Genomic DNA, 24,538 nt, shown 5'->3' on the forward strand with positions numbered 1-24,538 from the left:
ACAACTTTTAAATCCTCTTGAATTTCATGCAGTAGTACCAGATTTGGATGTTTGGTTCGCCAACCAAAGCGCACGATTGAATCTTCTATTCTTTCACTATTCAGGTTAGGACTGAAAAACTTTAGAGCAAAGTATATTTTGAACCTGCAAAATTCCTGAAGTTGGCACCCTCAACTCCCTAATCCTGGCCACTAGTTGCTAAAACGTGCTTTGCCAAACAGGGAATGCCGATGTGGCGCAGAGTGGGTCCCACAACTTCATTGTGCTCCCCGACTACTGGTCAAACTGGTCGCCTCGGCGCCTCCTCCATTCTCTCCTTTCCCTCCCGCGACTCCTCCTGTTCCCTCACGCTGCCGCCGCCGGTGGAGTTCGGGAGGGCCCCGCCCCTGGACGTCACGCCACCAGGGACTGGCCGATGTCGTCTCCTCGGCGCAAGGAGGGTTCGCCGGCGGGTCGTCGCATGTGGCTATTGAGCCGCATCTAAGGACGGTGCCGATCCGGACGCGTCAGCCCGAGCACACAAGGGTCACTTGAGATGAAGGGGAGGGAGAGGCAGTGCCTACGCCGTGGAGATCCCTGTGGTGCTTCTGCAAGCAACGGCCGCATCTTCTATGTTCTTGATTTCCTTCTCTTCTTGATTTGATACGGTTCGTATCTATCAGGCATATGCACAAAATCAAAGATGATTACATAATCAATCAATTTAATTAGGAAGGTACTCAAATATGGAGTAGATTAGATGAATCTGTTTTTGCATGAACGAGATTGATTTTGCTTTCCACGCGCAGGGTGGTTTTGGTTCTCTGTTTTTGTTTACATTGACTAGCTACAACAAATTGCTTAACTAAGGGACAAGATTCGGAGACAGAGAGGATAAAGCACATGCATCAATCAACGGGTTAACTAAGCAATTTCTGCTAGACATGCAGCGCCGTCGGTGATAGTATGCCTCCAGCCTTCAGATCCGGGCATGCCCAGTTGTCCACGGTTGCAAGAACCACCACAACAGAAGGAGGGTCAACGGCGGAAGGAACGGCTCCACGACCACGACCGGAGGGCACGGGGCAGCTCCATGCCTCCATCGCGCTGCCCATGGTCCCCCTCAGTTCACACAGGGACGGAGACGAGATTATCACTGGTGATTTCGGTTTCTGTTTTTTTCGGGCAAGTCAAATGACGGAGGGGATAGAACATAATCGGTGGATGGTTGCCACGTGCGTAGGAAACACCGTTGGGAGCAACTTGGGGGACCCACCAGTCCACGTGGCTCGCTTTGCTCAAAGATCCCAGCCACGTCAGCAATCCTGGCATGTGATTCCGGTAGCAATTAGTGACCGGGATTAGGAAGGGTGCCAAATTCAGGAAGTTGCAGGTTGGGGAAAGACAAGATTCAAGATCGAACCTATTTCTGTTTACCTGGGCTTTCTTGCTTGCCTGGGCCCAATTGGACACAACTTTGTATCCATTTCCGACTATTGAAAGCAACACACAAACAAACCCCTCAAAATAAAAACAAGCCCATTATCCCCTGTTACTCTGTGTTTCACCTCACCCGGACTGAAAAAACAGATTAGTCCATGGAAGCAGAGGCGCTGAAGCATCATCCATGCCAAGCCAGGGTGGACCTGGCGCGGATCCAAGGACCTGAACATGGCGAGGAGGGAGATGACATACAACCTGGGGCCTAAGCGTGCAAGCTCAAGAAGAAGGTTATTTGCTGGAGGTTGTTCCGAACGTCTGATCTGGGAAGGCTGTAAAACTTGGTGATCCTTGGCATCGCCTATAATTAGCGTTTTGCTGCACTTAGCTGTTTACTTTTCAATCTTAGCTTGGAACCTTGCGTGTGTTCAGAAATGCGTGTGCAGCCTGAGAACTTTCTGGCGTGTTGTGTGAACTCCTCGTGTACGTTGCCCTGGTTATGGAATCCGGCCGATAAAAAGGTCGTGTGGAAAAGGACTGAAACAAACCCCTCTCGCGTGAGTTCGCGTCCCGCACCCATGAGCCCGCGGCCGCGCCAACAGCCGCGTCGCAGCTCGTCTCCGCCGCAACGTTCCAAAAAGGCACCGCGTCGTCGTCTCATCTCAGGCAGCAGTCAGTCGGCCCCGCCCAACAGTGTTGGCCACGCCACTGGGTTCATTCAGCATTCACCCGCCTCTCGCCCACATCCCTATCCGCCGACCCACCCATCCCCTCCCAGAGTCCCGTCCTCCTCAAAGCCCCCACCTCCACTCCACTGCAACGGGCGTCCCCCAGGCCAGTGCCTCACTCACTCACTTCGCTCCCATCGCTCTCCCGGCGTCGCCTGGCCAACACTCACCTATAGCATACGAGGCCGGCTACGCGCGTGCTGCGGGTTGGAAATACGAGAATGGCGTCTCGTGGCAACTTTGGCCCCGCCGCCGCCGGGCTGCTCTCCTTCGTGCTGCTCCTGCTGCAGGTCTCTGCGGGCGCGGCCGGCGACTGCCACTTCCCGGCCGTGTTCAACTTCGGCGACTCCAACTCGGACACGGGCGGGCTGTCGGCCCTCTTCGGGGCCGCGCCGCCGCCCAACGGCAGGACCTTCTTCGGCGCGCCCGCCGGCCGGTACTGCGACGGCCGCCTCGTCATCGACTTCATCGGTACGTACGCACAAGCTAGAGCGCTTCACGCGTCACGCCTTCACATCACCGTCGTTTATTACCTACTCCGTAGACCTCTCGCTCTCTGGCTTTCCCTCTTAATTTGGTCTTTCTGCACGGCTGCACGTAGGGCCGCCCACGGGTTTGATAGTAAGACCAAAACCTACCGCCTTCAATACTTGCAGGGGCCAGTAAACGCTCGTAAACGTGGCCTTAATTCGTTCCATGTGTGCAGTCAACAACGAATAGACACACGTCTTTTTCAGAGTTCTTGATGGAATACACAACTCGCAAATTCCTGGAGAAAAGATAACATTTTCTACTACTAAGAAAATACTCACTCTACAAAACTTATGGACATGGACAGGCAGTTGCTGTGCATTGGCAGTAGCCTTTGTACGTCGTGCCGACCAGAGTTAACAAGTGTATATATTTGCGAGAAAGCTGCAAATACGAGGCTGTTAGTTTTACTCTCTGACACTGCCTGTTGGGGCAAGTGACGGAATGACTGCCGTAGGGTAAAAAGAAAAGAAGGGATGTCTCTTGAAAGCACCAACCAGAATAAGACTTTTCTGCTCCAAGAGTATCTGAATTTCATTTCTCGTGCTGCTCCGTTCTGGCTCCTCCTCCGGCCGGCTAGCTGGAACTAGAGCCAGCCACAGCCAGGCGACCCATCCGTGCCCGTGCCCCCGAGGCAAATGATGCCAAACGCCCATGCGTCCGTCCATCCGGGGACCCGGAACGCAATCGATTGCAGTATCAGATATAGTAACTGTAGCTGCCTACAGACAGGATCCCGTTTTGGTGATTTTTATTCGCTGCAATTCCGACAGAAAGGCTAGTAACTTGCGCGAAGCATCTTTCGATGATCGACACGACCCCTGCGCCGGTTGCCCACGCGATCCTCACGGGGAAGATTTTTTTTTTTTTGTGTGTGTGTGTGTTGGGTTACAGCTGGAGAATACCACCATCATGTAACTACTCTTTTAGCTTTTCGTATGCTTCTGTTTTAGTTAACTGCACGTTGTCATTGCCGGTTGTTTATATGAAATCCCTCTTTTAATCCCCCCCAGAAAAGAAGGTTTTTCCTATGCTGATTCTCCTTTTCAACAATGGGATGCTGATTTTCCTTTTCGACAATGGGATGCTGATTTTCTTTCCAACAATGGGATGCTGATTTGAGATGAGTGACAGAAAGAAGCATTATGTTTAGGGGGGGCAGTAGTTTGATGGTGTCCAGTCTCCGGAAAAGGTTGAGGTGATGGGTTGCTAGAAAAAGAAAAATGGGGCTTCGAATGAAACGTGAGCAGCATGATGGCATCACATACTCTCACCGTCCCAAAATAACTGACGTGGGTTTGTATAAGAATCTATACAATTTAAGACACTTATTTTGGGACGAAGAGAGTATATGCCATGCAATGATTATAATATCTATGCATGATCTGCCTTGAGTATTCTGCGTGGAGTTGAATGATTAATGGATGCGCTGGGGCACTGGCTCAGTAGAAAGCAGTGAATTAAGCGCGAAATATGCAGTGATGGGTAGAAACATAAATCAAATTACTAGTAATTTATCACTACAGGTTGCCAGAGTGCAACTCTTAATTTTTCTTTCTCCCTGGTACTGCAGCTGAAAGCCTGGGAATACCTTACCTAAGCGCGTACCTCAACTCAGTGGGAAGCAACTTCTCACAGGGAGCCAATTTTGCGACAGCTGGCTCGTCGATCAGACGACAGAACACATCTCTGTTCCTCTCCGGTTTCAGTCCCATCTCCTTGGACGTGCAGTCCTGGGAATTTGAACAATTCATCAACAGAAGCCAGCTCGTTTACAACAATAAAGGTGATAATAACTAGATCAAACTCTGTCCATCTTAGTTGGTCTCAAGCAGAATTCAAGTTTCACTCTTAATCTGTGTTCTGTTTATTTTTCCTCTCGTTTAGGTGGTATCTACCGGGAGCTCCTGCCAAAGGCCGAGTACTTCTCGCAGGCACTTTACACCTTCGACATCGGCCAAAATGACATCACTGCTGGTTACTTCGTAAACATGACGACTGAACAAGTCGTAGATTTCATTCCTGATCTCATGGAGAGGCTCACATCAATTATCCAGGTAAACTTACACTACACATACATCACTAGCAACACTAGTATCTTACGTGACCAGGGCTGAACAACTGGTTGGAAAATCTATCTGCAGAGTGTGCACTGGCTCGGAGGAAGGTACTTCTGGATCCACAGCACAGGGCCCATCGGCTGCCTGCCTTACGCGCTGGTTCACCGTCCCGACATCGCCGAGCCCAAGGACGGCATCGGCTGCTCGGTCGCCTACAACAAGGCCGCGCAGGTTTTCAACCAGAGGCTGAAAGAAACCGTGGCTCGCCTCCGGAAAGCCTATCCTGACGCCGTGTTCACCTATGTTGATGTCTACACCGCCAAGTACAAGCTGATCAGCCAAGCCAGGAAGCTAGGTAATGCGCCATTACTGAACAATTGCTTAAGTGTAGCTGGTGCGTGTAGTGTGCTGAGGCTGGCGTGTTTGTCTGTCAGGCTTCGACGACCCTCTGCTCACCTGCTGCGGGCACGGTGCAGGCCGGTACAACTTCGACCAGAAGGTCGGGTGCGGCGGGAAGGTACAGGTGAACGGGACGTCGGTGCTGGTGGGGAATTCCTGCGATGACCCGTCCAGGAGGGTGAGCTGGGACGGCGTCCACTTCACAGAGGCTGCAAACAAGTTTGTGTTTGATCAGATCGTTGGCGGCGCGCTCTCGGACCCGCCAGTGCCTCTAAGACAGGCTTGCCGAAGCAAAGGGCAATGAACTATATAAGGGTGTATCATTGGTCAGGTTGGCTACGCTGTTGTTGCTGGCTTTTGTAAGTGTACATTGCTGAAACATGCTCGAGTCCTTTTGTTCCATGAGAAAGAGGGAAAACATCACATAAGATTGCGTGTCTTTAGAGTTCAGACAGTTGTTGATGCTGCCGTGTGCAGTCTATGCATGGCTTCGTGACCAGCACACAAGTCGAGACTAGTCACGAGTCAACGTCGCCTGCTTCCTTTTTTCCCCCATTGAAATGTCAGCTTCTGAAACCAATTCACATCATTTTCCGAAGAAGAAGTTGCTGCAGTATTTCGTCAGTTCCCGTGTCATTCTGCACTCTGCAGGAACCTTGACGGCAATGCGGCATATATCAAGCTGCTGTACATTGCCAGCTTCCGAAACCTACTGGCCTGCTCGCTTTTTTCCCCATTGAAATGTCAGCTTCTGAATTTATTCCAAAAAAATGTCAGTTTCTGAATTTAATCCAAAAAATGTCAGCTTCTGAAACCTACTCACATGATTTTCTGAAGAAGAAGCTGCAGCAATATTTCATCGATTACCCGGATCAGTCTGGGATGACAAGCTGCTGTACATGGTCAATGGAAATTATGAAACGGATCTGAAACACTGGAAAGGGAAGCCTTCCCCGTCCCTGTCCAGCACCAGTCAAACACGGCACCAATGCCAGACGACTGTTCTCACCTGGGGAGGATACAATCCTCGTCCCTGCCTCAGTGTCACCCACACAGGGAAGAAGTGGGGAATGGCCTCGGCTCATGGCTGCACCACCATGGCGACCACCAAATCCGTGCTGATATCCTTAGTGCTGGCGTTGTTGCAACTCTCCGCGATGGTGCGTTCCGATTCTCCATGCGACTTCCCGGCGATATTCAACTTCGGCGACTCCAACTCCGACACCGGCGGGCTGTCGGCTCTCTTCTCCGCGGTGCTGCCGCCCTACGGCCGCACCTTCTTCGGCATGCCCGCCGGCCGGTACAGCGACGGCCGCCTCACCATCGACTTCATGGGTTCGCGCATCATCTCGGTCATAGCTCCATGGTGTTTTGACTTTGACAGAGTTTTCTCGTTTGGTCCCTGAGCCTGACACTGTCACACTGCAGCTCAGAGCCTGGGACTGCGTTACCTCAGCGCGTACCTGGATTCGATCGGGAGCAACTTCACGCAGGGAGCCAACTTCGCGACGGCCGCCGCGACGATCAGGCGGGACAACGGGAGCATATTCGTGCAAGGCTACAGCCCCATTTCGCTGGTCGTGCAGACCTGGGAGTTCGAACAGTTCATCAACAGAAGCAAGTTCGTCTACAGCAACATAGGTGAACACTGAACAGTATGCACAAATCAGAATCCAGTTCCATCGTATCCATGGGGGAAAGAAATTTAGATATCGATACTAAATTTGGCTTCTGCTTCTTGCTGTTCCTCCCTATACACGTGCAGGGGGGATTTACCGGGAGATCCTGCCGAAACCGGACTACTTCTCCAAGGCGCTGTACACCTTCGACATGGGCCAAAACGACCTCACCGTGGGGTACCTCACCAACATGACAACCGAACAGGTCGAGGCCTACGTCCCCGATGTCATGGAGAGGTTCGCCGAAGGCATCCAGGTGCAGCAGCTCACGCCCAGCACTCTAAAAAGTGCAAAGCCAAACTGGCGATTAATTATTAGTAATTCGGTTTTGCCTGGAGCATGCAGAGCGTGTACAGGCTTGGAGGGAGGTACTTCTGGGTGCACAACACGGCGCCGCTCGGCTGCCTGCCGTACGCCGTGGTGTTCCGCCCTGACCTCGCCGAGGAGAAGGACGGCGCCGGCTGCTCCGTGGCCTTGAACAGGGGCGCCCAGTTCTTCAACGCGCGGCTGAACGAGACCGTGGCCCGCCTCAGGGCGGCACTCCCCGACGCCGCCTTCACCTACGTCGACGTCTACTCCGCCAAGTACAAGCTCATCAGCCAGGCCAAGAAGCTCGGTGAGATCCCCCCCATGACCGGCAAACACTAGCCAGCTGCGTGTTAAATCGAAGGGAAATTTGGGAGTTAAACTTGTTTGGAATTTGCAGGTTTCGGGGACCCTCCTCTGCGGGCGTGCTGCGGGTACGGCGGCGGGGAGTATAACCTCGACAGGGACATCCGGTGCGGCGCGAGGGCCGAGGTGAACGGCACGTCGGTGCTGGTGGGGAAGTCGTGCGAGGACCCGTCCAGGAGCGTGAACTGGGACGGCATCCACTTCACCGAGGCCGGGAACAAGTTCGTGTTTGATCAGATCGTCGACGGCGTTCTCTCTGACCCGCCCGTGCCGCTGAGGCGGGCGTGCCAGGGCAAAGGGCGATGATGAGCAACCTCGTTGTGTATGCGTACTCGTGAGTTGTACTTGTAACGAGGAAAACCACACTGGTAAAGAAAATGAGCATATAAATTTAGTGAGCGTACATATGGCCACGACGGAACTGGGGTGCGTTTTGCACTTTACGAGTACCTTCACGGTGTGTGCCAAATAGTGGTGAGCACATAAATCGTTTTTTAACATTGTGAGCAGTTGCTAAATCAGAAAATTTTGAAACCTGTTCTTCTACTTGCTCCGGTGCTAAATTGCAATAACTAATAAAATAATCAACGAGGAATTTTACAGTACCATAGAGAAGGGTAGGAGTACCAAGTAAATCTAACCGTTCGATTTAAGGGGTGACTTAGACATTTTGCACATGGTAATCTAGATTTTGCGCACAGTAATTTGGGCTTTCCTTTCCTTTTTTTTTGCGCTGGAGCTTTCCTTTCCTATTCAACCGTCTCGCACCGCGGCCGCGCCCTTCGTGCCGAGCACGCCGCCGATGGCCCAACGCCTATCCCATCTGCACACCATCACGTGTGCTGCCCCCTCCGCACGCATTGCCAGCCGCTCCAGGTCGACGACTGCAGATCAAGAAAATGAGAAAGCAGGAAGCCATAGCTAGATCGCTTAACCACTGATCAATCTATTCTCTCTTCTCCACGATTTCTTACGGTTTAATTTACACAAATTATTTTTTGTTTGCGCTCTGCTCACAACCAGAGAATAATCTGATTCAATGTTTGATGAGGAATGGCTAAACGTGAATCGTACAGAGGGACACTAGTTACATTCAAGAGCCTGGCAAGGTTTTTAGTCGAGATGTTGTCTTCAGATTCATAATTACTCTGGCAGTGCCTGCACTTAGAGTTGCGATGGCGCAGAATAGTCAGGTCACCCAGCTCGCACACGGTGGCACGCTGCACCTCGACCGACTTTAGCCTCAGAAGAGAGCCCCGCCGACTGAACCGTCCTTGATCCCTCCCCGCTCACAGGTGCACCGTGCCGGAGCTCCGCCGGGCCGCCGCATCTCTTCGCCCAGGGATTAAGGTTTAATTAGCAGGAATTTTGATTCTATCTTGAAGGTTGATCGATACCCAGCGATCAAGTACAGTTTCCAAAAGTACTGATTAATTAAATACTTAGTAAATTTTTGATTTGATTACGGTTTTGCCCCTAACAACATGGTACTCTCTAGTTTCTGTAGATGGTACTCCATAGGACTCTTGCTGGAGTACCAAGTAAAATTAGCCGTTAGATTTGGATGGATAGACGGTTTATATTTATCTCGGGATACCGTAAAAGAACTCTAATCAACGGGCTTAGGTGCGATCAGGCGAAGAGTTGGAGAAGAGGGAGAGTGCACGTGCAGATTTTTGGGTTTTGTTTATTACCTTGTGGGTCCCATAGAAGAAAATTTAGCATTTCGCTACACTAGGGAGAAGATGGGAATTTAACACCGGTGCCACATTGCAGATTTTTGGTGAATTTGGTTTGGCGCACTGTGGATGCTCTTACGTACTGTCGGAAGCTGAATTTCGGAAACGCATACTGAACTGGAGTGCCTCAAACGATGAAATTGTTGTAGAAGGGTATGCAAGCAGCTGGTGATGGGGTGGCCACAATTTGTTTTTATTTTCATTTTTTATCATGAGCATGTCTTTTTTTTTCTAGCGATTGTTCTATTTATTCCTCCTTGCAATCCAAAACCCTAGCGACCGCGGGGAAGAATGAGCCATTGATGGTGTGATTTTTGTCACTTTTCTAGCGATTGTTCTCTTTAGTCCTCCTTGCAATCCAAATTTTGTGATGGCATCAACACGGTCTACTCCACGGAGTACATCTCACGGTTGGTACTATCATTATTTTGGTTTTCTTTCTCATCGTTCTATAATTAATCAACGATTTGACAACCTTCCTTGCACGAGGTTTGTGCCCGGTCATAGTGTATTTACCGATCTTAGGTTCTCACTGTTTGAGGTGAGCGACTCATGCGGCCATTCAAAACCTATAAGGTTGGTCCAGTTTGCGCATGTCTGGTCTTTTGCAGTTCCATCACCGGAGACATGCAAAGATATCCATATATGGATGACAGATACAGTGATTTTGATTTGAAGCATTTTGATGAACTTTTAGCTTTATAAGGAATCTTGTTGTTGGTTTTCGTTTTAGTTTATTCAATAATCATTATATTTGTGTGTTGAATCACTGAGTTGGATGTTTCTAAGAAAAAAACACCTTTACTTCCGTAGGATGACCCTAACATTTGCTTTGTTTGTTTTGTGCCTACAAGAAAATTCAGATGTCTTTCCGCCATTGCCACACAAAGCTTTTTCCAGAATCATCATGTGGAAATATTGAATGGTAACACAAGGAGCTTCAAGATGAAAACTGGATTAAGGTGGTCAAGCTCGTCGATGCAAACTCACGCGATATTTAGAGCTTACCGACATGGCAACCATTCTTAGCCGGATCCATCTCAACCTAGAGGCCCTATCCCATCACATGGTTATGGACCACTCGTGGGGAGTACACTTAGGGTGTGTTTGGCAGCCCAGGTGAATTCAGAATTCACATCTCATCCCATACAAGCTGACCCTAGCCAAGTCGAGCTCAGATTTTCACATGTGTTTGGCAGCCTGTATCTGCTGAGATATGATGAGTTGAGATGTTGTTTGGTGGGCTGTGTCTATTTAGGCATGTTGAACTCAGACTTTGTTTGGTAGAGTGTGTGTGAGTAAGATGTGACTTGGTTGCGATGACCACATAAACTTATTCAAATTTCATCCATTACATCATAAATTCAAAACATAAGCAAGTAGTCCCCGCAAAAAAAAACATAAGCAAATATACAACACCAAAATACCGCAAAATGATATATTACCAAGGCTCACTTCAGTACATAATTCAGCATGTCAACAGCACCAAAATATATAAAAGCTAACATAGGAAATTCGTCCAAATAACCAAGTCTGCATCATAATATACTAGGCATTACAAAAGATATAGATTTTGAAGTTGCATCAACTCACAACAAGTCAAACAAGATCAGGATTTTGGGTATCATGGGCTGACCCCTCCAGACCAGCAAGTACACAGGTAAACTTTAAATCAAAGTCTACCGCAGCCATAACATTTTTGGTATTACCATCTTTTCTACCCCTAAAGGCGGCCGAGATTTTTGCTGGGACTCTAGCCATGACATGTGTTCCATCAATTGCTCCAATACAATCCTAGTTCATAAATATGTAAGAATGAAGAGTGGAGGGAGGAAGAGATAAATATATAGAGTTTTGCAAATAAAAGTAGGTTACCTTGAAGTAAGGATTGAAGCGGGTGTTCTCCTGAATTTTAGGGTGTATATTAGTGGAGGGAGGACGGATCATCTCACCTCGTAACTCTCCAACAGCATACAACACAGCCTTAAAATACCTACTTATTACTTCAATAGATCTTTTAAAAATCGGTTGAAGAGCTCGAAACCTTGTGTTGTGGCCAACTACCAGGAGAAACATGGCTACTTGTTCCTCAATGGAAGTATGAATACTATCTTTCAATAATTCTCTCTCTCTAAACAAATTGCACAAGCGAAAAAAGGGAGCTCTTTTCATTCTTAGCTGATTTGAGCAATTTGTGTCGGTAGAATGATAGATATATCTCAAGTTAGATTCCCTAGCTATATCCATATCAATCCTACGATCTAATAACATCGGAGTTTGGTTTCTAGCTCTCCTTGAGATAAAAATCATGTAGGCTCCCAATGTAGCTCCAAGGCCGGCTGCTTTCATGATTAGTTGACGACGTTTTTTTGCCAAATCATCCATCTAAAGAAACCAAAACAAATTATTTTCACACAACGGAATGAAACAAACATGACATAGAAAATATTCATCATCATCCATACAATTGCGTAGAATAAAACCCTACTGTCCACACCATTAAACTCTGAACAAATCACTTCTAATCCACACAGATTATTGCAAAGAAACAGAGGGAGATAACACGGCTAAAATACCTCAGATGACGTGGGAGTAGAGGTCGGGGACGGGGACGGCGGGGTCGCGCGAGGTCGGGGACGGCGGGGACGGCAGGGACGGCCCGCGGCGGGACGGCAGGCGCCGAACGAGGACCAGCCGCGGCGGCGGGATTTGGGGGGGGGGGAGTGGCAGCTGGGTCGAGTGAGGAGGCGCAGGTGGGGGAAAGAAATTCGAGGATGGAGGGGTGCACGAGGTGCCCTAGCGCGGGGCAGAGCGAGATATTTTTTCGGGTTCAACTCAGCCAGGCTCACATGCGAAGCTCGTTTTCTGCTTCACAACCGGGCCAGGCTGAGGGCTCTTTTTTGTATTAGGTGGGCTTAGCCCTGCGTGGCCACCCGACCTAACAAACACGCTCTCAGGTGGTAACAGTGGGACGAGGAGAGATTTTCTGGGTTTACTCAGTCCACCAAACACACCCTTATAGCTTAGCCTGCTCAACACAATTCAATATTCTATGGATCCCATACCAAAATTTTGACTACAAAGATTTAGGAGGCCCACGCTAAGTGTAAAGTCTTTTTTATGGTGTGTCTCATGCAACAGAATCCTCATTAGAAGATTGCATTAGAGACGGCCTCATGCCTGGACATGCTAGCCTCATTCACCTTGGAGGTTCGCCAATCGGTGCATCTTTGGGTAAATGATAGTCTCACGAGTGTCTTCATGGGACACTTCCTGTATTGATGCTTGGTGGAACAGATCCTGTTGTGGCATCGACAGCAAGCTGACAGGCAAGTGTAGCGGCCATCTATTATAGGTCATGTTGAATGTTTGGAAAGAACCTAATCGCCAATTCTTTAGACTTTAGAGGTGGCCCACCTCGTGTTAGAGGATACCAACTGGTAGGGACTTGCATCGATGCACCCAATGCGTCACCGTAAGCCAAACAAATAATAAACATGTGCTATTTCTAGTTAGAGGATACCAACTGGTCGGGTTTTCAACATGTTCCATCATAAAACATGTCCCTCGGTGCATATATTTTCTCAAGTTCTCTATTGGAAAGCTAGCACTTTCACAAGTTGCTTGAAAAAGAGCATATACAAACGACTTGACCACCAATGCAAAACACAACTAAAGAACACATGTTGCTTGAAAAAGAGCGACTTGACCACCAATGCAAAACACAACTAAAGAACACATGCCAGATGAGTGATACGATGAAGAATTAAAATCCACCTCACATGGCAGGTCAAAATAGTCAATCTGATTCCGTACTCAAATAAAGATGGTGCCAATGATATCACTTTAGTGCTCAATTCACTGTGATGCAGTCACGGAAATTTGCTTGGGCACTAAATAAATACGAAATGTATATTTTTACAAGGCAATGTTTTGGTAAAATCTCGTGAGGAATATCTAAATTATGACATGAACCCAAAAAAACTCGTACTCCCTCCGATCCATATTAGTTGTCAAAATATTACATGTATCTAGATGTTTTTTAGTCATAGATACATCCATATTTGGTAAATTTGAGTCAATTAATATGAATAGGAAGGAATATTTCTCAAATGGAGTTCGACTGCAAAGGAGAATTTTAGAACTAATCGTGAGCGTTGATTTTAGATCTGGCCATGCCCTCCGATCGGTTCCTCCCCTGAGTCGTCTCCAGTCACTCCGCTCGCCAAAACCTCCGTCCGACGCCATCCCTAGCCGTCGCGCTACCATGTCCGCCGCCACCGCCGCCGCGGCGCTTCGGCCAACCGAGCCGTTCCCCATCCCGAGCGGCCTATCACTCGCGCCGCGCCTCAAGCTGCTCCTCTCCTTCTTCCGGGCCGACCTCTCCGTCAGCCCCGTCGACGAGTGGCAGCTCAAGTCGGCGCTCCTCGCCTTCCTCCGCAACCCGCCGCTCTCCCTCTCCCTCCTCCAAGACTCCGACCTATCCGTCAGCCGCCTTCCGGACCTCCAGAAGCGCCGTCGAGAGGACCCTGTTGCCTCTGGCGTCCTCCACGTCCGCGATCTCTCCTCCCTCCGCCCCAGCAACCGCAAGGGAGGCGACCATGCCGAGGAGATGACCCGAGAGCAGGAGGAAGAGAAGTATTCGCAGTGGCGTAGCTCCCTGGCCGAGCAGCTCTCTGACATCGAGCTCAACCTCAAGGGGGTTATGTACCGGATGACCGTCGAGACCCCCCTCTCCGATGACTTCAGGGCGGTGAAGAAATCATGGGAGGATTTCTACGCCTCCGAGCTGTTTAGCAGCAGTATGGGCTAGTTTTTGTATTCCCCGTTCTTGGTTGTGTTTGCTGCTACATGGACTTGTATGATGCTTTGCTGGTTTCAGGGAATCCGGTGAGGAAGATAGCAAAAAGACCAGACACGATTATTGTCCGAGGTGTGCCATCCAGGTGGTTTGCTGAGACGAGGATATCATCGAAGGCATCCATGTTGGTCACCCACACCATCTTCTCGGCGCTTGGCAAAATAAGGTTCATTCTTGTGTTCTTGACCCTTGTTTTGGTTTATTATCCAGCACCTATTTTGGCTTCAATGAGCCACAACTATGCAGGCCGAAGAATTATGGCTCCCAAAGAATCAATGCCACCAAAATTGGAATCTGCTAAGGCCTAAGGACACCTTAACAGACCAAACATGAGCTACCTTGTACCTTCAATAGAAACCCAGAAACCATTGTATGTGTGTGATGCTTGTTTTGGTCTATTATAGATCACCTATTTTGGCTCGAATGCGCCAGAACTCTGCAGGTCAAAGTAGTAGGGGCCCCAAAGAATTAATGCCACCAAAACTGGAATCAGGACGCCTTAACAAACCTTACATTAGCTACTTTATACCTTCAATAATCAATATGAACCCAAAACAGCGTTTCTGATTTATTTGTAGAACATAACTGTTCTCACACACATTCCCTGTTCCCAAAATACACACATAGCTTTAACTTTATACACGAATAGAAATAATTCAGTATCATTCGAAGGTTCCTTATATGTGTTCTCTAATAGGATGCGGCCATGTATAAGCTCCTTTTTCCTTTTGACATGTTGCTTTCTATCTGATTCTCCAAGTCTAAGCTAATTTGGCACGTAAAACCAGTAACAACTTCGTGTGGTTTCTATGTTCACAAATATTGGTGTAACTTAGTCGATTATATTCTTGATACTCAGGATTCATAGCAAAAAGTTACTGGCCCAGTAATAAAGAATATTAAGGATCGAGTTGTGGAACAATGTATCTTAGGAAACCTTCTTTATTACTTCCTCCGATCCATAATAAGTGTCTCAGACTTAGTACAACTTTGTACTAAATCTGAGACACTTATTATGGATTGGAGGGAGTACTTATTGGTGCCAGTTATTGTGCAAGTGAAATCCACAGCACACAAAATAGCACAGGTTGCAATATCCTAACTTGATTAGATAATTAGGCATTTAGTATTGATAATAAATAAAGTGCTTTGACTCTGACTAATTAGGCTGCGAGCGTTACATTTTTTATCTGGTTTTTCCTCCAAAAGCTCGGTTAAAACTTATAGAAGAAAAACCGTTATGGTGTTTATGGAACGGGCAAGTAGTCATTTAAGGTGATGACATGGCTGATTGCCTGATTTTCGTATTATTTTTTCCTGAAGTACAAGTCGATAGGGCAGAAGCCCAGGATTTATATTTGAAACAGTTATTGGAAAAAGATTTCAGATCCATTTTTAAGAAAAGGTGCAGTATATAGTATGCTAGATAATACTTTGAAACATCGTAGTTCAAATTCTGGGCTTCATTAAAATCCTCATGGCTAATTTGATTTGCTGGGCACCATCTGAATTATTAATTGATTTCCTCTGAGTTAGCTTCATGAAAGTGTGATCTACATATTCTTCCATTCCATATTTTATGCTTGGCATCCTTATAGCTTCAGTAATATCTTATTAGCCCGTAATGCAGTGTGAATGTTTATGTCCTCTTGATGCTTTGGTTCACTGCTGGTTATTTCTCTCTCTAAATTTATCCCCTCTTGAATTCACAGGACTCTAAATATTTCTGATGATGATGAATTAGGAGCAAGAAAAGATGATGCTAGTAAGGGTCTTATATCTGGACTCAATTGCAAGGTGTGGGTGCAATTTGAGAGTTATGATGACTTCCACAATGCAATGAAGGCATTATGTGGACGTTCATTAGAGAAGGTAAAGTTTGAATATTCTATTACTTGATGTCTTTTAACCCTCCACCCCTATTAGTACGAACTAAGATAACACAGGAGAATGCCAACATCTACTTCACTATATTTATAACTGTACACCTGATACTTTATTACTGCCTATTGGCAATGGTCAGTATCTTTCGCGTGCCCATTCATGTGTGACATCTTCACCCTAAGAGTTCACTGTTATCTATTTGTGTTACTTTGTTAGCCATTTGTGGCTTGTCTGGTCACTGTAGCGTCTCGTGAACCCTATGTAGAACCATTTCGTGGCCCAAGAAGGTTTTTACTTACAGTTTTGACTCGTGTAATGTATCGACCCTTTCAAAGCGAGTCGCAAGGAATAACTTTGTGGACTTACATTTTTTATTAATCATGTCAAAAGTATTCCAAATAGTATTACTTATATGCTCAAATCAAGTCAAAACCATATGTCAGTTTGGTAGAACCTTTACTTTTTTAATGGAAGTTTGTGGTATCATGATATGGCCCATTTGATATATTCTGATCGGGCACTATAGACTAAAGAACAGATGGCTTGTAGTCACTGTGCTCTACTACACATTATGCATCAATGTCTAATACATGTTTGTATTCTGTATGTTGGAAACATAATGGAAGCTGACTTGTTTCATTTCTTTTGAAGGAAGGATCACGGTTGAAAGTAGACTACGAAGTGACATGGGACAGCAAAGGTTTTTTTCGTAATGCACAATATGAGCCTGCTCAGAGCAAACTAGAAGAAAGAGATGCATCCGTACATGGAAGGAAGAAACACCATGCCTCACGAATTGAATCGGATCATAGGAAGAGATTCAGGGTAGGTTACCTCTGGTATACCAAAAAAATTTCAACTCTGATGTGGTGTGCTTAGACTCCATGCAACCGTTCCTGCCAAATATATTTTGAGAAATTGTCTCATTTTATCTTGTACATGGTTGGGCTTCAAAGTTCAAACTGGATATATGTGCAGCATGTGGAATACTAGGCAATGCTGTAGTTCACATGCATATATGTATCTTCATGTGCAGTTAACAGAGCACGATCACGGGGTGCAATATCAATCACATGCCTATTTAAAACTTTAGATGCCAGGGATAGTGCCTCCATTTGTCCTGTATTAGAAGAAATTCACAGAATTAATCATGCCTTCCAGTAAAATTTCCACCCCTGGCCCAAAGTTTTTCAGGATAATCAAGGAATTGTAAAGTTTGCTATTTTGGGTACATTTTTTACGATGTCCATTATTTCTTTTCTTCTTTCGAGTTCTTGGTTAGTCTAATGGGTTGTGAGCATTTCTCGGTGCTAATCTTGTCAATTCTAATTATCCGTTCCTCGACATTTAATGCACTCCTTTTCTGTCTTGCTCTGTATCAAAATAGTTGTCTTCTTAGCCTCTTCAGTTCTTCTCGAAATAGCTGTCCTTGCACTTCCAGTGTAGTTTTAGCCGCTTAGTTCTAATTTGACCCTTCATCAATGCTACTAAAAATATGTGCTGCTGCATGCATGAGTACTATGCTTTCCTTGACATTTTGTAACATCTAATTCTTCGGGTGGTACTTCAGGATTGATGGCACAAGGACTTCATAGATGGTGAAATGTTACAAGGAGGAAGTTGGTTGTATTGTACGGTTGTACCATCGTAATCTTTCGTGTTCCTTATTTATTTATTTATTTTTTATATCTCCTTTTTCATCTCATTAATCTAACTGCCAAATCATTCTGTTTTAGTGCTGATTGCCAATTTGTAGTTATTACTGCAAGTGTGGTTCTATCTGGTTGATACCCATGTTGACAATTGAATGAGAATGGGATGGATACCCCCTGCACATTCCAAACATTACCGTTGTTGTGAAATGATGGTGTTGAGCGTGTCGTTAGTTTATTTTCGGCCGTGAAAGTCGAACACTCAACAAGGAGTTTCTGTTCTTAATTGACTTCAGGAAAGGGCGTTGTTCAAGCATCTAGAAGCACACACGCTGACTTACGTCCCATCCGTTTTAAACATCTAGAATCAAGATCACATGCTGTTATTAGTCTCCACTGTCCTCTACAATGCTGATGCACATGTCCAGCCTGAATCCGAAAGTTCTTAGGCATTGGCACATGGTGCATATTTCAAACAACGTACAGATGAGCTGTTACTCTCGAAATTAGCCAGAATTGACCACTAACAACAGTCAATTGTCCGAGTTCGCTGAACACTTTTTTTTTCCTGGGTAGCCACACATGAAGGGGCTGATTTGTTTTACATGGACGCTTCAGTTACAAATCTACAGCCAGTTCCTTTCCGGTTGCAAAAAGGAAGAAACGAAGCTGAAAAAAGGGGGAAAGATAAGATAATCTCCAAACTTGATCTTTCTGGCTACCCTGCCGTAACGAAATATTTACAACACGGCAATATTTTCCTTTTCCTAAAATTCGAATTACCCTTTCTTTCCTTTCGGATGGCTTGTCGGCGAAACCACCTCGTGGGCACCGGAGCTGCTCCCCCTCTTGCCATGCGAAGGAGGAGGCAACGACGCCCAGGTAAGCTTCTCGCCGACCTTCCTGCCGATCTTATTTTTAGTCCCCATGGATCTCCGCTGTCCTTGATCTCCTTTCTCGCCGCTCAAGATGGGCACGAGGTACCACCAGACGGAGGTGCAGCAGATGGCGAACACCCTCCCGAACACCACCAGGCCCGCCAGCAGCAGCACCGCCACCAACGGCCAGTACTGGCTCGGCCTCCACCTCTCGACGGCGCCTGCCGCCTTCTTCGCCGGATCCGCCTTCGGAGCCGCTACCGCGGCGACTCCTCTTGGGCTGGCGGAGGCGGACTCCGTCGACGGCGACTTGCAGCACTTCTTGTTGGGGTCCACCTTGGCGGCGGGCTGCTGCTCTTGGTCCGGCGGGAGCTTGACGACGATGGGCACCCAGCCCTTGGGGCCGGACTGCACGAACCGGACCATGACGCGGTCGCTGCTGGCGTCGACGCGGCGCAGCACCTTCTCCCGCCGGGATTCGAGCTCCGCGAGCACGGTGGAGAACTTGTCGAGCCCGCGCGACGCGTAGGGGTTCTCCTTCTTCTTCGTCTTCTTCTTCCCCGCGTCCGGTGACTTGATCTTCTTCGTCTTGATCTTCTCCTTGTCGACGTCCTTGAAGCTGCCCGTGCCGCAGAAGGTCATTTCTTCCTCTCGCATGCTACCGTTTAGCGCTTTCTCTGTCAGGCAGGAAGAAGAAGAACCGTCTGAATTCAAAGGGGGCAACTCCGCAACTTGGATAACTGCGAGGTTTGCTACTCCCGTCTATGCTGTCTGTGTCGTTCTGTTTGGGTTTGTGGTTGTCTTGGGGACGAGACGAGACGGCTCGATCATATTAAGGCCATTGGGCGGTTGTACTGGAGCGCGCTCGGTCAAGCCTGGAGGTTCCTGGTTGTACTGCAGCGGTACTATTCAATTGCATGCCTTGCTTGCCACGCTTGACCCGGTAAAGAAATGAAATGTTGCGTCCCTGTTGCGAGAATCTTCTTCCCAGAGCAACACGAGCTTTAACAAACAGTACTATTCGTACTCAAAATCGGTTGGCAAACAACGGTTTAACTAATCAAATATGTACTTTATAGTAGTACTCCGTGAGTATGTCATGAATCTGCTGCATCAAGTAATCCATGACGCGCACGGGTATCTGTATTGTCCGGTTCCTATTGCCATCAATCTTGTTGTTTGTTGGTTATCCGTCGAGCTCATGCAGATCATTCATTGGTTCATCAGCCTGTGCAGATAAATTGACTCCCAACTCCGCTTAATTGAGTGCTTGACCCCAGACCCGAGCGGCGCACCGGTTGGCTGCATCGATTCCATTCCGCGAGCGGCGCCGCGCGCGAGAGCACGACGTCGCCCGCGTGATTCCCGTGCCGGTTAATACCCAATTTTCGGCTCAGGATTTAGTGCTGATCGCACTCTGCGGCGTGCTGAACCCAGCGGTGAGATTTGATTGCTGGACAAGGCGTGGACTCTCTCTGCTTCGTCTCGTAAGCCTTATCGTGTCAAGATCATTAAACTAACGCAAGTCCTTGACTGAATCAACGGCTGCGATTCGTAGTACTTGCAGAATAATTTACCACGGTCAGTTTTTTAGTGTTATTGCGCAAGTCAAAGGAGGAGACAAATTGGCGGGTTCGCTGAGTTGCGCTACTCTGCCTGCCCATCATTTGTTTTGGCTGATCTCCCTCCGTTTTTGACTTCCCATTTTGAATGATTAAACGAGGGATTTTGAGGTCTCTGGAAGCATGGATCTTCCTTGCGGTTAGCTAGCTAACACGAAGCTACCTACGTGTATTGAAGAATGCTTTAGGAATCCCTCGCACGGACGGAAGAGATGATGACTTGAGAAAGTTCGAAAGGAAAATTAAGCTATTCCTAGCAGTACCGCTGAGGCTGTCACGGATTGATTAGTGTTATCTGCTTGTTAGCACTCGGAACTCTGAAAGGGATATAATGCAAATTGGTTGCCACGATGGCTCCTGATGTCAACCCTTCTGGATGGATTGTGTGACCAATATGCCTGCATAGAAGGATGCGGATGTACGTCGTCGTTTGGTACTACTACCATCATCCTGACTCGTGCCATCGTTCCATCACAGCTCACAGGGTTCTTCCCTCTTTCATCATCGAAAAGAAAGAGATATTTGCCCCTTTCCTTAAAGGTCATCTCCTTTTTTTCCCCGAGGATGGGTACGAGTTCATAATTGTTGGAGGGACTTGTAGGTGTGAGTAACAAATACCAGGTCCTATTTGTAAACTGTAATATTGTAAAAATAAACAGAGAACAGAACTGTGAGGTGTGTGTGCGCGCGCGCGCGCGTTCGACAAGCCTCTAGAAACCCCTGTTTCTTCTCCAGCCTCCTCACTTCGATTTCTGATTGTTCTTGTTGGATTGATGAATCTTTGATGGTGGTCTTCATCATGGTATCAGAGCCTGCGTGGCCATCCACGTCGGAAGCTGGCCGGTGGTGAATCGAGGGTGATTTGGTGCAGGCGGCGACATTGGACGCGATTTGGTGGACTTGAAGCTGTGGAGGCGATTCGTTGTCTGAGGGCGGAGACAGTGACTCCGATTTCTGCAGTGGATTCGAGCTTCATCCCGACAACGGCGGTTAGTCCTGGGTTGACTGGTGGCGACGAGGTGTGAGAGAGACGTCGGGAACTGGTATCTAGGTGTGTTTGGGGAGATTTAATTTTGGTGTTTGTGGTGGTCTGGTACTGGTGGAGTAAAAAGATGGGTGACGATGATGGTTCCCTTCAGTGGTTACAGCAAAGGAGCTTGCTGCTGTTCTTCAGGCGATGGATGAGAAATACAGAAGCTTGTTTGATGCAATTAGTAAGCAAGGACAGAGTTCAAGGACAGACATAGAGAGCAAGGAAGAAATTCATCCCCTACAGATGCCACATGTGAAGTTAGAAGGGCCTGAGAGTTATGCTAGTTGGGCGGAGCACGCTGAAACCATCTTGATTTCAAGGAAGCTTGAAGGATATGTGCTAGGTACAGTGGAGAAGCCAGTAGAGGAGAACTCTAAGGAGGGCCAGAGGTGGAAGATGACCAATGCTCTTGTGAGGGCATGGTTGCTAAGCTCGGTTTCATCTCAAATTGCAAAGCAAGTAGAGAGGATTAAGGAAGTATCAGAAATCTGGAGGTTGTTGAAAGGTACCTTTTCAGGTGTTGGTAATGAAATGCTCGCTTGTAAAATTCAGAAGGAACTGTAGGAACTTAATCAAGGGGATAAAACAGTTGTTGAGTATGTATCTGAACTGAAGCGACTATGGAGTGATCTGGACTATTATGATCCTATTGTTTTGGACTGCAGCAAATGTGTTGAAACATACAATAAGTGGACGGAGAAGAGACGTGTCAGGGAATTTTTGAATGGGCTCGATTTCAGGTTTGAGAACCGAAGGGCAGCACTTTATGGGGGTGAAAAATTACCAAGTTTAGAACAAGCCATATCAGCTATCATTAGTGAAGAAACCAGGTTGAAACTTGAGGGAATTGTTTGTCACTCAAACTGGTAATTCTTACAGGACAGTCGTACCTATAAGCGACAGAACATGTTTTGAGTGTGGTCAAACAGGACATATGCGGGCATCTTGTCCTACGCTGATGGGAGCAGGTCGTGGACGTGGCCAGGACTGGGTTGCAAGGGGCCGAGGACGTGGTAGTGGGATTCGTGGTGTAGGCCGTGGGCGTGGAGGCCGGTTTGTGGGCAGGGCAAACAGTTTAACTACCAGTGAAGAGGTGCCTCAAACTGTGAGTATTCAAATGAGCAAGGAGGATCTAGAAAAATGGCGTCAATTCAAGGAAGCTGCCGCAGGCGACAAGTCACGTCCTGCTGAAACTTGTGTTGCATCTGCTAATACTAGTGGTAATAATTTTAATTTAAATGCATACGATTGTCCTACTACCCCTTGGTTACTTGATTCTGGAGCCTCCAGGCACATGGCTCGATCACATAAAGATTTTATTAGTTATGCCCCTGGTCTTAGTGAACAATATGTGAAACTTGCTGATGGTTCTGCTCAGCGCATTAAGGGATCATGAACAGTTTCATGCAGTCCAAATATGATTTTATCATCTGTCCTGCATGTCCTTTCCTTCCCAATTAATCTCTTATCTGTCAGCTGCATCACGAATGAACTTAATTGTGTGGCTCTTTTCTTCCCAACTTGGTGTATGTTTCAGGAGCTTGGTACTGGAAGAAGGCTTGGGAAGGGGACGATGTGTGATGGGTTATACTACTTGGATAAAGATGAGTCACCTGTAGTAGCTGCTACAATGTTCTCTTCTCCTCTAAGTGAGCTTTTGTTGCAGCACCGTCGACTAGGGCATATTCCTTTTGTACTGTTGAGTAAAATTTATCCTGAACTTTATGGCAGGGTTAGTAAGGAGAAGTTAGTTTGTGATGCTTGTGAGTATGGGAAACATACCAGGAGCTCATACATGCTATTGGATGTTAGGAGTGCAAAACCCTTCGAAACTATACACTCCGATGTGTGGGGCCCTAGTGGAGTATGTTCGATTAATGGATATCGTTATTTTGTGACGTTTATTGATTGCTGCACTAGAACTACTTGGCTGTACGTGTTGAGAAGTAAAAGTGATGTTTATGAATGCTTCCAAGATTTTCATAATTTGGTTAGAACTCAGTATGATGCTTGTGTGAAAATATTTCGTACCGACAATGGTACAGAGTATGTGAATAAGGAATTTGATGAGTATTTGTCTAATTTTGATATTATTCATCAAACTACTTGTCCAGGTGCTTCAGAGCAAAATGGCCTAGCTAAGAGGAAGAATAGGCATCTACTAGAGGTAACTCGTTGCTTAATGATGGCCATGAATGTCCCAAAAAATTTGTGGAATGAAGCGGTAATGACGGCAGCATATTTGATAAATAGGATGCCTTCAAGAGTTCTCAATTACAAAACACTAGTAGAGTGCTTAACTGGTAAGAGATCATATATTGTTCCTCCAAAGGTGTTTGGATGTGTATGTTTTGTAAGAGATCACAGACCTTCAGCTGGAAAACTAGATGCGAGGGCTTTGAAATGTATATTTGTTGGTTATTCTGGAAAACAAAAAGGTTATAAGTGCTGGTGTCCCTCCGAAAGGAGAATGTTTGTGAGCATGGATGTAACATTTAGAGAGCATGAATCATTTTACGGGGAAGCACCTGATTTGACAGATGTGTTTCCTGACTTGTATAGTGTGACAGGAAAGGAAGAGGAGGAAAATCAAGACATCAACAAAAGAATGGTGACTGGAGTGATTTCAATGAACAATTCAAATGATACAGAAGATGCGATTGATGTGGAACTAGAGCAGCATCCTAGACGGGGGAGGAAGTCATCACGCAGAACAATGACTTAGGTGGCCTAGAGCAATCTCTAAAAGAAGAAGTGGAACAACAACATGACTTGATTCCGAACTCTCCAGCACAAGTCTCAGAACTAGCTCCATCAATTTCATCATCTTCGAGCAGTGGTAATCCTCCTCCTTATGATGATCTAGATGTACCCATAGCTCTTAGAAAAGCATCTCGGTCCAATGATGGTAAACCGCCCTCTAAATTGGATCAATATAAAGTTTTTGGCCGTACTTCTTATTCATCTATTGGGCCATTATATAAATCATTTATAGCTGCATTGGATTCCTCTGTTCCTGTGCCACGTGATTGGCAAGAAGCAAAGAAATGTCCAGCATGGAGGGCAGCAATGATAGAGGAGATGACTGCCCTTGATAAAAATGATACATGGGAGTTAAGTACACTTCCTCCAAATAAGAAAGTAGTGGGGTGCAAATGGGTGTTCACCATAAAACACACACCTGATGGAAAGGTAGAGAGATACAAGGCTAGATTGGTAGCCAAAGGGTATAGCCAGACATACGGAATAGACTACGATGAGACGTTTTCACCTGTTGCAAAGATGAACACTATCAGGACTTTAATTTCAGTAGCTGCAAATCTGAAGTGGGAATTGTTCCAATTGGATGTGAAAAATGCATTTCTGCATGGGGAACTGGAA

At 46.8% G+C, this 24,538-nt stretch overlaps 4 protein-coding genes across 6 annotated transcripts; 3 read left to right on the plus strand and 1 right to left on the minus strand.

The window, feature by feature from the left end:
* Positions 1 to 2,109: 2,109 nt before the first annotated feature.
* LOC100833243 (GDSL esterase/lipase At3g26430) lies at positions 2,110 to 5,587 on the plus strand. The gene is made up of 5 exons (XM_014899229.2): positions 2,110 to 2,618; positions 4,252 to 4,464; positions 4,566 to 4,735; positions 4,823 to 5,093; positions 5,173 to 5,587. Exons 1-5 carry the CDS (start codon positions 2,369 to 2,371, stop codon positions 5,439 to 5,441), a joined length of 1,173 nt encoding a protein of 390 aa, XP_014754715.1. The 5' UTR covers positions 2,110 to 2,368; the 3' UTR covers positions 5,442 to 5,587.
* Positions 5,588 to 6,093: 506 nt separating this feature from the next.
* LOC106866516 (GDSL esterase/lipase At3g26430) lies at positions 6,094 to 8,022 on the plus strand. Its single transcript, XM_014900848.2, has 5 exons — positions 6,094 to 6,472; positions 6,566 to 6,778; positions 6,903 to 7,072; positions 7,162 to 7,432; positions 7,523 to 8,022. Exons 1-5 carry the CDS (start codon positions 6,208 to 6,210, stop codon positions 7,792 to 7,794), a joined length of 1,191 nt encoding a protein of 396 aa, XP_014756334.1. The 5' UTR covers positions 6,094 to 6,207; the 3' UTR covers positions 7,795 to 8,022.
* Positions 8,023 to 13,412: 5,390 nt separating this feature from the next.
* LOC100833551 lies at positions 13,413 to 17,834 on the plus strand. 2 transcript variants are annotated; one of them, XM_003562752.4, is made up of 5 exons: positions 13,415 to 14,029; positions 14,110 to 14,254; positions 15,801 to 15,960; positions 16,624 to 16,797; positions 17,543 to 17,834. In XM_003562752.4, the coding sequence occupies exons 1-5, from the start codon at positions 13,495 to 13,497 to the stop codon at positions 17,546 to 17,548; spliced, it is 1,020 nt and encodes a 339-aa protein (XP_003562800.1). In that variant the 5' UTR covers positions 13,415 to 13,494; the 3' UTR covers positions 17,549 to 17,834. The 2 variants fall into 2 exon arrangements, with proteins under 2 accessions (XP_024313467.1, XP_003562800.1); XM_024457699.1 differs by lacking the exon at positions 17,543 to 17,834 and having other exon boundaries at positions 13,413 to 14,029; positions 16,628 to 16,786.
* Positions 17,835 to 18,056: 222 nt separating this feature from the next.
* LOC104583924 lies at positions 18,057 to 19,648 on the minus strand. Of its 2 annotated transcripts, XM_024457700.1 has the most exons (2): positions 18,594 to 19,648; positions 18,057 to 18,506 (listed from the first exon to the last, which is right to left on the minus strand). In XM_024457700.1, the coding sequence occupies exons 1-2, from the start codon at positions 19,157 to 19,159 to the stop codon at positions 18,404 to 18,406; spliced, it is 669 nt and encodes a 222-aa protein (XP_024313468.1). In that variant the 5' UTR covers positions 19,160 to 19,648; the 3' UTR covers positions 18,057 to 18,403. The 2 variants fall into 2 exon arrangements, with proteins under 2 accessions (XP_024313468.1, XP_010236251.1); XM_010237949.3 differs by having other exon boundaries at positions 18,057 to 19,553.
* Positions 19,649 to 24,538: the final 4,890 nt, after the last annotated feature.

The sequence above is a fragment of the Brachypodium distachyon genome, chromosome 1 (genome assembly GCF_000005505.3).
Source record: "Brachypodium distachyon strain Bd21 chromosome 1, Brachypodium_distachyon_v3.0, whole genome shotgun sequence".
Classification (NCBI taxonomy): Eukaryota; Viridiplantae; Streptophyta; class Magnoliopsida; order Poales; family Poaceae; genus Brachypodium; species Brachypodium distachyon.

Excerpts from the sequence above, each read along its gene's own strand:
- LOC106866516 (XM_014900848.2), top strand. The coding sequence starts at position 6,208 with ATGGCCTCGGCTCATGGCTGCACCACCATGGCGACCACCAAATCCGTG. Across the intron at positions 6,473-6,565 it reads CCTCACCATCGACTTCATGG|CTCAGAGCCTGGGACTGCGT; the intron begins GTTCGCGCATCA and ends GTCACACTGCAG. Across the intron at positions 6,779-6,902 it reads GTTCGTCTACAGCAACATAG|GGGGGATTTACCGGGAGATC; the intron begins GTGAACACTGAA and ends ATACACGTGCAG.
- LOC100833243 (XM_014899229.2), top strand. The coding sequence starts at position 2,369 with ATGGCGTCTCGTGGCAACTTTGGCCCCGCCGCCGCCGGGCTGCTCTCC. Across the intron at positions 2,619-4,251 it reads CCTCGTCATCGACTTCATCG|CTGAAAGCCTGGGAATACCT; the intron begins GTACGTACGCAC and ends CTGGTACTGCAG. Across the intron at positions 5,094-5,172 it reads CAGCCAAGCCAGGAAGCTAG|GCTTCGACGACCCTCTGCTC; the intron begins GTAATGCGCCAT and ends TTTGTCTGTCAG.
- LOC104583924 (XM_010237949.3), bottom strand. The coding sequence starts at position 19,159 with ATGCGAGAGGAAGAAATGACCTTCTGCGGCACGGGCAGCTTCAAGGAC.
- LOC100833551 (XM_003562752.4), top strand. The coding sequence starts at position 13,495 with ATGTCCGCCGCCACCGCCGCCGCGGCGCTTCGGCCAACCGAGCCGTTC. Across the intron at positions 14,255-15,800 it reads TCGGCGCTTGGCAAAATAAG|GACTCTAAATATTTCTGATG; the intron begins GTTCATTCTTGT and ends TTGAATTCACAG. Across the intron at positions 15,961-16,623 it reads GTGGACGTTCATTAGAGAAG|GAAGGATCACGGTTGAAAGT; the intron begins GTAAAGTTTGAA and ends TTTCTTTTGAAG.